Source organism: Carassius carassius, chromosome 12, assembly GCF_963082965.1.
Source record: "Carassius carassius chromosome 12, fCarCar2.1, whole genome shotgun sequence".
Taxonomy (NCBI): Eukaryota; Metazoa; Chordata; class Actinopteri; order Cypriniformes; family Cyprinidae; genus Carassius; species Carassius carassius.
Window position 1 is genome coordinate 29406613 of NC_081766.1, and position 14944 is coordinate 29421556.

The following is a 14944-nucleotide window of genomic DNA, read 5'->3' on the forward strand; positions in this document are numbered from 1 at the left end:
GTGAACCAAAAACAACTGATAGCAGCTCTCAGTGATATGTGTCGGGTCCCCGCTATAATAACAGCAACATTCACAAATGCCTACTGAACAAGCGGGAACCCAGTGTGCCTGTAGCTTTCTCTATTTCAGTTTTATCACATGATAGAAAGTCTAAGGCCATCTCAAGCCGAAGGGCAAACTCATCTAATCTGCGGCCTATTATGCATCAAACTAAAATTGATGTAAAGACACAAAGCACAGCCATCAAGTTAGCATCTTTAAACATTCGCTCACTAAAAAATAAATCATTTCTAATCAATGACTTTATAACCACAAACAATCTGGATTTTATGTTTCTAAACGAAACATGCCTTGAAGACAGCTGCAATGCAACAGTCCTGAAGCAGCCCCTCCTAACTTCACTTACATGAGTGTCTGCAGGACTGTTAGGAGAGGTGGGGGTGTAGCTGCTATATTTAAAGATGTCTATCAATGCAAGCAAGTGTCATTTGGTCAGTACTTGTCTTTTGAATATCTAGGGATTGTGCTGAAAGGTGCTCCACGCATTCTGTTTATTATTATTTACAGGCCTCCAAAATACTCTCCAGCCTTTGTTGAAGAGGTCACAGAAATGTTATCAATGATTTCCTCAGAGTTTGACTGTTTTGCTATTGCAGGGGACTTTAATATTCACATAGATAATTCAGAAAACAAAACTAAAAAAGAAATGATAACGGTTCTAAACACTTTTGACTTGACTCAGCATGTGCATGGACCCACACACAAAGGTGGACACACTCTAGACTTAATTATTAGTAGGGGTCTAAACATTTCATCCATTTTTATTAAGGACATAGCACTATCTGATCACTTCTGTATTTTCTTTGATATTTTGATGTCTGCTACAACTGAATCTAGATCGGTCTCTGTCAGAAGGAGATGCATTAACGAGAACACAAGTGTACTATTTATGGAAGCTATATCTTTAACACCAAGCATTTCTGCAGACTCTGTTGATACTCTCCTTGATTCATTCAACTCAAAAGTTAAGAATGTTATTGATGATATTGCTCCAATAATAATCAGTAAGAAAACAGACAGAAATCAGTTTGGAGAAGATCAACAGCAGTTCAGACTATGAAAAGACAATGCAGTAAAGCAGAGCGGATGTGGCGGAAGACAAAACTTGAAATTCACTATAGCATCTACAAAGACAGCCTTCATGCTTTTAATGTGAAACTAGCCACAGCTAGACAGAATTACTTCTCAAACCTTATAAACAGTAACTTAAATAACACTCGTACTCTTTTTGCCACTGTTGAGAGACTCCCCCCCCCCAAGTCAGATTCCCAGTGAAATGCTCTCAGACAGCAAATGCAATGAGTTTGCATCCTTCTTTTCTGAGAAGATCATCAATATCAGGAAGGCGATTAGCACATCCTCAAGTAATGCAGAGGTCAGACAGATTAGGCCACAATATAAAAAAGATACTATGTCGATTTTTGAAGCAATTGATAGCAAAATTCTGGAAGACATAGTGCAGCACCTAAAATCGTCAACCTGCTATCTTGACACACTTCCCACATCTTTTTTCAAAAATGTGCTTAACTGCTTAGAAGCAGATCTTTTAGAAGTGGTGAACGCCTCACTTCTTTCTGGGAGATTTCCAAACTCTTTAAAAAATGCAGTTGTTAAGCCCCTCCTGAAAAAGAGCAATCTTGATAACACCATTTTGAGCAATTTTTTTTTTTTTGTTATCAAAATTTTTTTTATTTTACATAACAAAAGAACAACAGACACATACTCAACATCTCAATGTCCAGTCAAAAGGAGGGAGAAAAAAAAAAAAAAAACCCCGGAGGCCACTCCTCCATACAATCACGTATTCCAAAGAGAAAGCACTGCCAAGCATCAATGGTAGAAGACTTGGCCCCATTGATTAGTGCTGTTGTATATTCACAAGACACTATTTGCAGGAGGCTACGGATCCAATACGTTTTCCCACACATATGCGGTGTAAACCAGTTCTGTATTATGGTCTTTTTAGCAGCTGTAAATCCAGCAAACAACATTTTTTTTTGCATCAAACTTATACAAAGACCAGAATCATCATTAAGAAGACATAAACATGGGTTAACTGACCAATCAGTTTGCAGTAAAGCTGATAAAACCAAGTTTACATGTGTCCATAGACTGACAGTGCTAGGACACTCCCAAAACATATGAAGAAAGGTACCTGATGATGTGGTATTACATATATGGCAGTTGAAGTTCGATTGTAGCTTCATTTTGAATCTTTTGTAAGGAGTTATGTATGCTCTATGAATGACTTTGAAGTGAATAAGACGATGAGACAGATTTTTAGATGTTAAACTGAGATTAGACCACACCCTCTCCCAGTCAACAGATAGATTAAGGTCAGATAATTCCTTGTTCCAAATAGTTTTAACAGAAAGCGGTTTTATAGTATAATCAAGAATCTTATTATATATTAAGGAAGCAGATAGCCGACCAGCAGATGATGCAATCCAGTCCCGCATAGGATGAGAGGAAACAAGAGAGGACCAAGGAACACCATACGCTTTGAGAGCAGAACGTAGTTGAAGAAAGACAAAATATGCAGATGCTGGTAGACAAAATTTGGTTCTTAACATCTGAAATGAACATAGGCCCTGGTTATCATAAATATCACCGCATGTGTTTACACCTAAAGAAGACCAAGAGGGTTGGGCAAATGGGCGATTTCCGCACATAAAATTAAAATTGTGCCATAAAGGTGTACTATTACTAAATTTGAAGGGTCCTCCTATCCGACGTTCAACCGTTTTCCAGATTTTAATAGAGTTGGCCACAACCGGACCAAATTTATAATTATCCCTATTTTTTCCTGTACCAGTAAATAAAATATCTTGTAGTCTATTTGGTTTAACCTTGTCATCTTCAATCACTCTCCAAGAAACTGTAAATTGAGGATCAACCCAAGTATGAAGAGCCTTAAGCTGGAACGACCAATAATACAGTTCAAAATCTGGTACAGCCATTCCTCCTGCGCTATTAGGATGTTGTAATGTGGTAAGTTTAATTCGGGGGCATTTATCATTCCAGATAAATTTAGTAATTATGGAGTTGATCTCCTTAAAGTAACCTGGAGGGGGAGAAAGTGGTAGCATAGAGAAAAAAAAAATTAAATCGAGGTAACAAGTTCATCTCAACAGTGGAGATTCTTCCTTGGAGGGAAACGTTAAGATTCTTCCATCTTTGAATGTCATTCTTGATCTTAACTAAAATATTATTGAAATTGTCACTGGCAATCTTATGAATGTTTTTAAATATAGTAATGCCCAGATAAGTGAAAGATTCCTTAATAGGGATAAATGAGGGAAGAGAAGAATTAACTTTAACATTGTTAATTGGCATTAATGCAGATTTGCTCCAATTTATTTTATATCCTGATAGACTACTAAAATTATCAAATTCCTTAATTATACTAGAGACTGAAACATCAAAGTGGTCTAAGTATAGAATAATATCATCAGCGTATAATGAAATACTATGATTATGATCATGAATCTTAATCGATACTTCAGACTTCCTGATGGCTTGTGCTAAGGGTTCAAGAGAGAGACAAAACAATAAGGGGGAAAGCGGACAGCCCTGCCTCGTTCCCCGCTGTAAAGGGAATGGGGGGGGGAATAATATTACCAGTTATGACTGATGCTGCAGGTGAGCGATATAATGTCTTAATGATAGAGATGAAGTATTCACCGAAGCCGAAACATTGCAACACTGTCCACATATAATTCCACTCTAGCCTGTCGAAGGCTTTTTCTGCATCAAGTGAAAAGACCGCATAAGGGGTTGGGTGGGAGTCCGCAAAGTCAAGAATATGAAAGAGTCGACGCATATTATCAGATGCATTGCGCCCCTTGATGAAACCAGTTTGGTCCTCCTTGATCAGACTATGAATTACCTTCTCCATACGAGAAGCAATAACTTTAGCATACATTTTTAGATCACATGGGATAAGCGAAATCGGTCTGTAGCTGGAACAATCTAACGGATCTTTCCCTTTTTTAAGAAGTAATGAAATAAGTGAAGTTTTTTGATCTCTATGAAATACCCCATGTTCGATTGCAAAATTAAATAAATTAAACATAAGCGTCCCTACCGAATCCCAAATTTCTAAATATAGTTCTGGGGGGAGACCATCTAGGCCCGGCGATTTGCCCTTTTGAAGGCTTTTTAGAGAGACATGGAGTTCCTCCAAACTTAATGGGGCCTCCAAAGATTCTTTGTCCATCTGTGAGACCCGAGGCAGTTCCAATTTATCTAAATACTGTTTACAAATTGGTTAATCAAAATCTGTTTCGGCTTTATACAAATTTGTGTAGAAACCTTTAAATATATCATTAATTGCCACGGGGTTTGTGGTGACCTGATCATCCGATGATTTTATTGTGCTAATATATGCCTTAGACTCGCATTCTTTCAACCTAAGGGCCAATAAATGACTAGGTCTCTCTGATTCAAAATAATATTTTTGCCTAGTCCTATGTAAAATAAATTCCGCCTTTGATTGTGAAAGCAAATCATATTCTTCTTTTAAAGAGGACAACTGTGCAGCCTGTAGGTCTGTAAAATGTTGTTTTTGTAGATTTTGTAATGATTGGATTTTATTTTCTAATTGTGTAAACTGGCGGGTTTTCGCTTTGGCAAGAGTAGAAGAGAAAGATATACAGAAACCTCGTATGGCACACTTAGTCGCCTCCCACAGTTTTTGAGAATCCACATCAGAGGACATATTAATTTCAAGAAACTCCTTAATATATTCTTTTAAAGAAGTAATGAAAGTCTGATTACTTAATAATGATACGTTAAAGCGCCATCTAGGGGACTTGGCTCTAACATCGGAAAGAGGAACACTGCACAACACAGCAGAATGATCAGATAATAAAATTGGTAATATAGAGATGGAGGAATCAGACGAAATTAAAGATGGGCTGAGAAATATGTAGTCTATCCTAGAGAAAGTCTTGTGTCTATTAGAAAAGAAAGTGAAATCCTTAGATTTAATATTCTGAATTCTCCAAAGATCGATTAGGTTAAGCTCAGTGATAAATTTATTCAGTAATTTAGAGGATAAATTGGCTGTTGTATCAGATTGAGATTTATCTAAAGCAGGATTTATGACAGCATTAAAATCCCCACCCACCACTAAAGGGCAGTCAATCTGTTCAAGCAAAGTTTTGGAAATCTGTGACAGGAATGCACTGTCTGTCTCATTCGGACCATAAATAGAGACCAAGGCTAACCTATTATTATATATTTTGCATCGGATAAAAACAAATCTACCTTTCTCATCATTACCAAGGTGTTCAATTGTTAAATTTAACTTCCGATTAACAAGAATAAGCACCCCTTTAGTTTTATTTTGAGCGCAGGAGAAAGCTGCCAGTTTGTAATACTTATTCTGGAAACGTGCCACATCTGATTGCTTTAAATGTGTCTCTTGAATTAAGGCACAAGAAATAGATTTACGATGTAAATATTCTAACACACGAGTTCGCTTAACAGCAGAATTTAAGCCATTCACATTAAGTGATAAAATATTTAGAGTATGCATTGAATATACAGCGTGTAAACTTTGATGTATATTTTAGATACCAAACCTCCTAGATGAAAAATCCCTTTAGAAATACGGTAAAATAAACAAGAGTATGAATGTCTGTTGTAAAAAGTAAAAACAACATAAAAACATGAACAATCGACAACCTTGAACAAGGAACAACTCAGACCGCACATTGCCGAGAACATAGGTCTGACTAAGCAACATAAAATAGCCATGGATCGTGACCGATCCACCCCAACGCAGAACATGTCTCCCAAAAGGCTTGCACCGACAAAACACATTTTTCACTTAAACCAACTCTCCATTAGTCCCCTCCAAAAGAGAAAAAAGAGGGGTCAGTCTTGCCAACAACAAGAACATTGTAACGGATATAAAGAAACAATATCTCAGTAGCAGAGAAGAAAAGAAAGAATATCAGTGAGAATTTTTTTTTTCTTTTTTCCTTCTCTTTTCTTTTTTCCTCCTTTTTATCCAGCGTCCATGTCCATTCTGCCCTCTTCCACTCCTAAGCAGCTGGGACCATGTTCATCCCGGCCATCAAGCTCCTCCCGCCGGCCTGGAGAGCGGCCGCCGTTCAGCGGCCGCCGTTCCATACGTCTTCTGCTGGGACAGAGAGCTAATGAAATCCTCCGCTTTCTGAGGGGTATCGAAGCTTTTCTGTTCCCCTTTGTGCCGTAGTTTAATTAAGGCCGGATAGATGAGGAAGGGTTGGAGACCAAGCGCTGTCATCTTCTTCAAAACCGGACCAAATGCCTTTCTCCTGATCACTGTGGCTGGACTAAAGTCGGGAAAAAATAGCATAGCAGTGTGACGTTGTTCCGTGAGCATTTCACCGGATAAGCCTACCGAGCACCCTTCAGGATATCTGATCTGTCATGCCATCTCAGTACACGGAAGATGAGAGTGCACGGCCGATCAGAGCCCCTCCCTCCGTCATATACTCCTGCACCTGTCCTCCATATCGTCACCTTCTCTGTGAGTCGCTCAAGCTGATTTCTTAAGCCCGTGACTGTCCTCCTATCCTCACGTGCAGCTGCTTGGACAGAGTCAACGCGGTCACGTGTCTGCTTCGCCGCGGTATCTATGGCCTCAAACTCCTCTCTTAGCTCTTTAACAGACTTGTTGGTCGCTTGTATGTCTTCACGCAATTCGAGTAATGCTGGAATCAAAACAGAGTCCATCGCTTCTCTTACTGCCGAGTTCACAACCGAATTCAACGTGTTTTGCTGCTCTTTAAATGCTAGTTCGATGCGGCTAGCAATAGCATCATCGAGGTCTTCTCTGGAGATGGCGGAATCTCTGAATTTTTTCTTCATTGGCGATTGCTCAATCTCTCTTTTCCGATCTCCTTTGTCTGCCTTAGCATTCATGACGGGTCCAATGCAGAGTGGTTCAAATTTTACTGACAGGATCATACAAAATATGGCAAAGTGAGCAGAGCGAAAGACTAAGCCTGCATCGCCGTCGAAGGGTCACGTGATCCCTCCATTTTGAGCAATTTTAGACCAATATCTAATCTTCCTTTTTATAGGTAAAATTATAGAAAAGGCCCTTTTTAATCAGCTGAACAAATACTTAAACTCAAATGGATACCTGGATAATTTTCAATCTGGTTTTCGACCGCATCACAGCACAGAGACAGCACTCATTAAGATAATAAATGATATTCGCTTAAATTGTGACTCTGGCAAAATATCGGTGCTGGTATTGCTAGATCTCAGTGCTGCGTTTGACACTGTCAATCATAACATACTACTAGAGAGACTGGAAAACTGGGTTGGGCTTTCTGGGATGGTACTCAAATGGTTCAGGTCATACTTAGAAGGGAGAGGTTATTATGTGAGTATAGGAGAGCATAAGTCTAAGTGGACGTCCATGACATGCGGAGTCCTACAAGGGTCAATTCTTGCACCGCTCTTGTTAAGCCTGTATATGCTTCCCCTAAGTCAAATAATGAGAAAGAACCAAATTGCCTATCACAGCTATGCTGATGATACCCAGATTTACCTAGCCTTATCTCCAAATGACTACAGCCCAATTGACTCCCTCTGCCAATGTATTGATGAAATTAATAGTTGGATGTGCCAGAACTTTCTTCAGTTAAACAAGGAAAAAACTGGAGTCATTGCATTTGGAATCAAAGATGAAGTGTTCAAGGTGAATGCATACCTTAACTCAAGGGGTCAAACAACTAAAAATCAAGTCAGGAATCTTGGTGTGATTCTGGAGACAGACCTTAGTTTCAGTAGTCATGTCAAAGCAGTAACTAAATCAGCATACTATCATTTAAAAAACATTGCAAGAATTAGATCTTTTGTTTCCAGCCAAGACTTGGAGAAACTTGTTCATGCCTTCATCACCAGCAGGGTGGACTATTGTAATGGGCTCCTCACCGGCCTTCCCAAAAATACCATTAGACAGCTGCAGCTCATCCAGAACGCTGCTGCCAGGATTCTGACTAGAACCAGAAAATCTGAGCATATCACACCAGTCCTCAGGTCCTTACACTGGCTTCCAGTTACATTTAGGATTGATTTTAAAGTACTTTTACTCGTATATAAGTCACTAAATGACCTAGGACCGAAATATATTGCAGATATGCTCACTGAATATAAACCTAACAGAGCACTCAGATCATTAGGATCAGTTAGAAATACCAAGGGTTCACACAAAACAAGGGGAGTCCTCCTTTAGTTACTATGACGCCCGCAGTTGGAATCAGCTTCCAGAAGAGATCAGATGTGCTAAAACACTAGTCACATTTAAATCTAGACTCAAAACTCATCTGTTTAGCTGTGCATTTATTGAATGAGCACTGTGCTATGTCCGAACTGATTGCACTATATTTTCACTGTTTTTTTAATTTTATTTTATGTAAAATCATTTTCTAACTGTTTTAAATTCATTTTAAATAAGTACAGTTTTAATAATTTTAAAAGTTTTAAAATAGCTTGTTTTATTCTTGTTATTATTTTTCTTCGTTACTATTTTACTTTGTTTTATGTAAAGCACTTTGAATTACCATTGTGTACGAAATGTGCTATATAAATAAACTTGCCTTGCCTTGCCTAAGCCAGAACACGGGCCGAGCGGGGCTCATTCTAAGCCCATTAGCCACAATCCTACGCGGACATTCATATCACAGAATCTGACAGCGATCAGCGGCTCATCAACGACAGTATATGCTATCGCATTTTTAAGCAGCCTTTACAATAACCTTAATAAAAACTTTTAACTTTAGAGTCTAAAGTAAAAAAAAAAATTGGCCTATCTCTGCTAGTTTATTTATTTATTTATTTATTGTTCCTTTTTATTTAAACTATATTGTTACTAAATGTTAAAATGTGTTAAAGTAATCTGTCAAGGACCTGATATTGAATTCTGTAATTTTAATATATATATATATATATATATATATATATATATATATATATATATATATATATATATATATATATATAAAATCAATAAAAAAGTAAAAAAATACCAATGCGCATTTTACAGCAAAAAAAGTTTGAATATGTGTTTTTGTCACCAGCAATACAGTATGTTGCTCAGTTTTGTTACAGTAAGTTAATCTCCGATTTTTAAAAAAAGTTTTAGTGAGTTTCTTCTGTTGTCCTGTGGAAGGAAAATAATGAATTAATTAATCAGTAAGTATCGTGCTGTTGCACGAAAGATGCATCCAATTGAAATGCATTAGTTTAAAAAAAAACGTGCTGCAATCACAAAAATAACTAAATAAACGTGTCCCTGCCACGAATCAGTAGATTAAATTACGTTACCAAATCACGAACTGCCGTGAGACTGGGACATGCTAATTGAACGTGAAGAACAAATTGTACGATATAGTACGTTTTAACCAATACATTAAATCGTGCGAATTAGTACGAATCCGCCGTGAGATAGGGTTGGTATTCCTCGTATCAATTGACAATTGCCTAGATCTAATTGTAATGTGTGATGTAGCATTGTAGATCTAGGCTCCACTAAAGCTTCCATTTCTTTCAAATGGGTGAGAATGACATCTCCATGTCGAGGCGCCATGGGCTCCGATCGAGCTAATACCAACCAATCTTCAATATAATTCAGTATGCGAATGCCCTGGAGTTGCAGAGGAGCCAGAGCAGCATCCACACACTTGGTCAAAGTGCGGAGTGAGAGTGAAAGGCTGAACAGAAGAACCTGATATTGGTAAGCTTCTTTGGAACTATGAAGTACTGGCTTTAGAACCCTGACTCTCTGCAAGAGGAAGGAGCACCTTGATGGCCTCCTTCCTCAAGAGAGTGTCTACATCCTGTTCCATTACCAGAGCCTGCTCGGAGCACACCAGAGTGGAAAGTACCCCATTGAAGCGAGGCAGACGAGAACCAAACTGGATTCTCAAGACTGACCTCTGGTGTACTTTGGGTGGCTAGCTCAGTGCCCTGAAGCAGATGACCAGCAGGGAATGATCGCGCTAACTGCGCTGATAACCTCCTCAGAGGATGCCAGTCTCCATGAGCCACTACATTTCTGGGTGGATACTGAGAGAAGCACTCGCTGGAAAACACTATGCCATGAAGCACCAGAGGTGGCAGGGTTGACAGACTGATCTCCTGAGGGCACTGAGGAGAGACGGGTACTGTGCAATGAAGTGTACACTGCTCTTCCCCAGAGGGGCCTGCCCTCAGAACCCCTGGGACACAAACATCAGGGCTTTTTGGGTTGAGGTCTTCTTAACCAGAAATACGATCCTCAGATCCCCCCTCGACTTAGAAGACCCAGACGACATCACTGGGTCTCTTGGTCCCGCTGTGGAGTAGCGCAAGAGGCAACATTAATACAGCTGATATAGTGGCAGGAAGAGAGACTGAAGATCTGGGCAGTGAATGGCTTAGCCCACAATCCCGACACCTCGGTGTGGAGATTGGGGAAAAATGGGAGGCCCTAGTGTGGAGGTAGCGGCCTATTGCACAAAAAAGGTTAATCTAATTTGCTTTTGGGTGGTTTGGCCTGTTTTTCGGTGGGCCCCTCGATGTTTAGCTTGGCTACAACAGGAGTCACTACCTCCAAAAACTCTTCATACTGGGGAAATTGGGGTGGCAAGTCCACAACCTCATCAAAGTCCACCACATCAACCTCCTCGGAGGAAGATAGGCGGATCGCCGAGCCCTCTCCCCGGGGAAAAGAAATCACAATGCAGGTTTAAAAGTAACTTTAAAAGATTACATTTACTTTGTAATTAAATTACATAATTCTGTTACATGTGATTAGTTACTCCCCAACACTGGCTGCACCCATGATGTGTTGCATGTCAACGTTTGGTTCTTGTCATCGCCTAGCCCTTAAATCATAATTGAGATCACTGAGGCCATGATGATCTTCTCTGGTCACAGCTATGGTCTGTTGCTTCTGTAATTATCAAATGCTTAAACGACTGAATAAATAGCCATTATCTGGTCATAGTTTGCCAAGTCTAGAGCTGAAGAGAAGAAAGCAGTGACCTTTATGATTGCATTTACCAGCTCTACTCCTGGTTTCTGAGAAAGCTCGATATTCCTGTGATTCGCAGGCTCAGCAGTGACAAACTGCAAGCTGTTTTCATCGCCACACCAGTCTATTGCACCCGTGCGGCCAGAGTGGCTCTATATTTCAGCAGTGTCTTGAAAGCAAGCCACACAGGGAGAATGCTTTATCCACCTCTGTCAGCTTACTGTATTGACTCGGCGCCTGGCCCTCTGGCATCCTCCCTCTGTTCTCCTTCATCTTTCTGTCTTCTTCCTGTCTTCTGTTTCCCAGCCAACTTCTGCCAGTGACTATCTGTCCAAACTATAAAACAAGCTCCTGTTGAAATCTGCTGCTAGAAACAGATGTGAGGATGTTCAAGGATTTGAAGTCTTGTGTGTATAACATGGGTTGTATTTATGTTGCACACTGTTTGATACGTTGATCAATGTCTTTCAGCATTTGCTGGTGAAATCACAACTATATCAGATAATCAAACATTACCAAAGCCCTGAGATTTTAGCATTCTCAGAACCAGGTAATATTTGCATCTTTTTGTCTTTCCTGAAGATCGAAGCTGTTTCCCAAGTCTGAGTTGCATTCTGTTCACTGCAAATCTTTGAATGATCTCCCCTAAATTCCCAGGTTTCATGATGCAAGGATTAAAATAAAATGCTATAGTTCTTCTGTTGAGTTTTATTTCAGTGTATGAATCATATATTTTCCCAGAGATTACATCATGTTTTTTGTGGTTTTGATTACTTCAAACAGGAGTGGAATGCATTCTGAACTTGTCTCTTAAAATTCTTTTATTATCAGCAGCAAGGGAATGAAAACATGTTTCAATCAATAGTGTGAACTCTCATTTAACACTTTTATAGATAATTCCATAATTAAATGTTCAAATTAATCAACACAATTATTTAATCATTAAATAAAATGACAGCAACTGGAAGAATAAGACACATAGTGCTGTTCATTAAGCAACATTTTCTTCAAGACACAATTAACTAAAGACAAAATCTAAACCAAAACTATATTACATCTAAAAAAGCGTTTTGTATTAAAACCTTTCTCTACATCTCCAAGTGATTGTGATTACTTGAAATATAATTCATGGTAAATTATACATTGTTGTATAGTAAATTTGACATAAAACAATTAATGCAATGTCATATGCACTTGTTTCTTGTTATCTAAAATTTGCTTATTGTCTTCACAAAATACTCTTTTAACTAGTCCTACTGTTGTTTAATTAAATGTAATTGTTACTTGATGATTGTTGATTGGTATTTATAAAACTTCAAAATTATTGATTAGACTCTCACAAAAACCTATAAGTTATGAAAGACAATGTGATTTGATAGTGTAGTTTAAGGAATATGTTCCTCAATGTATATTTCTCTTTTCAAATCGATAGATTGTGCATGTAAAGCCAATTAAATAGATCAAAATTAAGTCAGTGGTAACCAGACTGAATTTGAATTATATATAATAAAAAATAAACTGTTGTGTAATAAGTACGAGATTACATTTCTGAAGTAATATTCAACACTATAATTAATGGACAGCTTTGAAGATTGTTTACAGTATCCATAACCTTTATGTCAACATGTAGCCCATTATTTAATCAGCAGAAAGCTGGATGATGATTTTATTATTGGTGTTGGGCGACTATTACACAAATATCCTCGTGGTGGCCATTTGCCAAGTCACTCCCTTCCAAACGACAGTACACCAATTCCTGCAGTAAACAAACGGTGAGTGGCGCTGTGCATCAAAGAATATCCATAGCCTACTTTAGCAGTTCACCACAACTCAGCTTCTATTCTTATGCTGTTTGCCTTATAGTGGCATTTACTATTAAAAAACAAAAAAATAAATAATAAAAACAAAACTTGGACTTAAAATGTCTGAAACAAATAATGAAATGCATAAATAAAAGAAAACATGGGAGAAATTGGTCTGTAAGTTATCAGCGATATTCCGCAGGGTTTTGCCCTGAGACAAGTAGAGTTTTCGCCCCCCATCCTTTCTCGCAACTGACACTCCTCGGTGCAGTCGCAGAGAATCAACAGCTTCTTTCACAATGAGGATGATGATGATGCCACACATGTAGAAGAGGATGATAGACCACGCTCACGAAAGAGACCGTCCATGGATTCAGTGGTGCGAACAGTTGTGAATGAAAGACGTGAAGACAACTATAGCAAGAGGAGCTGTGCATTTTCCCCCCAGCCTGAAATTTCTCAAGGCGTGAATTCGTTCCTCCAGTCCATTAATGAAGAGATTTAACGATACCTTCTGTCCCGGTGACATATAGACAAAAAAACTTCATGTTGCAACCTCAAGCTTTATGACAATGGATTATTCGCTGTTATTATACAGCCTTTGGGTACCCGTTATTCTCGCTGTTGAGGGTAAGTAAAAGCTCTTTGTTACCGGGATACTCAGTTGCTGTTGTATGGTTATCAGTTGGCTATTTCTTTTATGAATTCCGCAGAATGTGTAATAACAAACAAACAAAAATCGATATGTTACTTAACTAAAGCTTGTGATTTACAGACAGCGCGGACTGTTCTGGCTCGAAAACTTCGCGTTTGACGAAAACTTATATAGTCTTGATGCGATTTTGCCTTTTATTCGTCGGGCAGTGATGCAGATGATATGCAAACGGCTGCAAATGTACAATATTTTATGGCGTTTAAAGTGAATAAATGAAAATAGAGAAGAGATTGCGCCGTTTAGGTGTAGCCTTCACTGGATGACTGTCTGGTTTTCATATCATTACCAGGGCTTAATGTGTCTGTTTCTGAATCATTATTGCATTTATTTGCCGTTATACTGACTAATTCTAGTTTCCAAAGGTCTGTTTTTGAGGAATGTCTTATTCCGTGTGGAATCCTGTGCGTGGAAGCTTTACACACACCGAAGACGTGTTAGTGTTATGGCATGTCCATGTATTGATACAGACGATGCTGTTTGTCCACATGCTCCGTGCCTTTGTTATTAGGCTATAACAAACTGTAAAACAGTTGGATAAACCAAATCTAACAGTTATTGTTGTGTTGAATGATTATGTTGTAATACATCGAAGCATCTCTTTATTTTTGTTGGAAGTGTATCTTGTGAGGTTATAATGACAGCAGGGTTCTGCTTTGATCATTGCTGTATGAAAAATCACATGTAGATTTTCAGATGAGCTTTGTGCTGTTTGTGACACATGGTTTAGGACTGCTGAAAGCCCCCTGTTGCTCTAGTGTGACACATTACACCCTAAAGGCTTTTAAGTCACCCAGAAGCATCACTTCAGTGTAATTGTCACACATGTTAATTGGCTTGTATGATCACAGTTGTTCAATAGACTATACTTGGTGAGTCGCTTCTAACTAACAATGCATTTTGAAATTAAATCCAAGTCAGTTTTTGAAAACAGTGGCGAGGTGAAACGTGCCAATATTGAGCCTAGGTGTGGTTTCGGAAAAACTATTGATATCTTTGAGGTTTGTTGACTTCACACTACATTCTTGCCGAGAACCCTAATGAATAGGTTCGTGTCCCCATTATATTTTCTAACCCTCGCAAATGTAATTTACAAATGAAAATATATATTTGTGCATCTGTAAAATCTGTTGTTTGCATATTTAACAAAAAATGCATACTATTAGTATATTAGCAATCAGTATCTCATTCTTCTTGTAATTTAATGCTTGATTTCATATTCAAAATAAATTGCTGCTCAGCAAAAACAAGATTGTTCCTTGTTGCAAAATTAGAGTCTCAAGGCAGGATTTTGTTTGGTATTTTTAGTACTGATACATGCAGAGCTGACTTCATTATGTACCTCGG

General features: G+C 38.5%; 1 protein-coding gene and 1 long non-coding RNA gene across 2 annotated transcripts in view; one reads left to right on the forward strand and one right to left on the reverse strand.

The window, feature by feature from the left end:
• Positions 1-14944, reverse strand: part of LOC132155193 (uncharacterized) — a 530067-nt gene that overhangs the window by 397503 nt on the left and 117620 nt on the right. The window lies entirely within an intron of this gene.
• ephb3a (eph receptor B3a) overlaps positions 13128-14944 on the forward strand; it is a 37051-nt gene continuing 35234 nt past the window's right edge. The window contains exon 1 of the mRNA XM_059564039.1: positions 13128-13515. Within this exon, the coding sequence (XP_059420022.1) occupies positions 13452-13515 (64 nt within the window). The 5' untranslated portion in view covers positions 13128-13451. The remainder of the gene's footprint in view (positions 13516-14944) is intronic.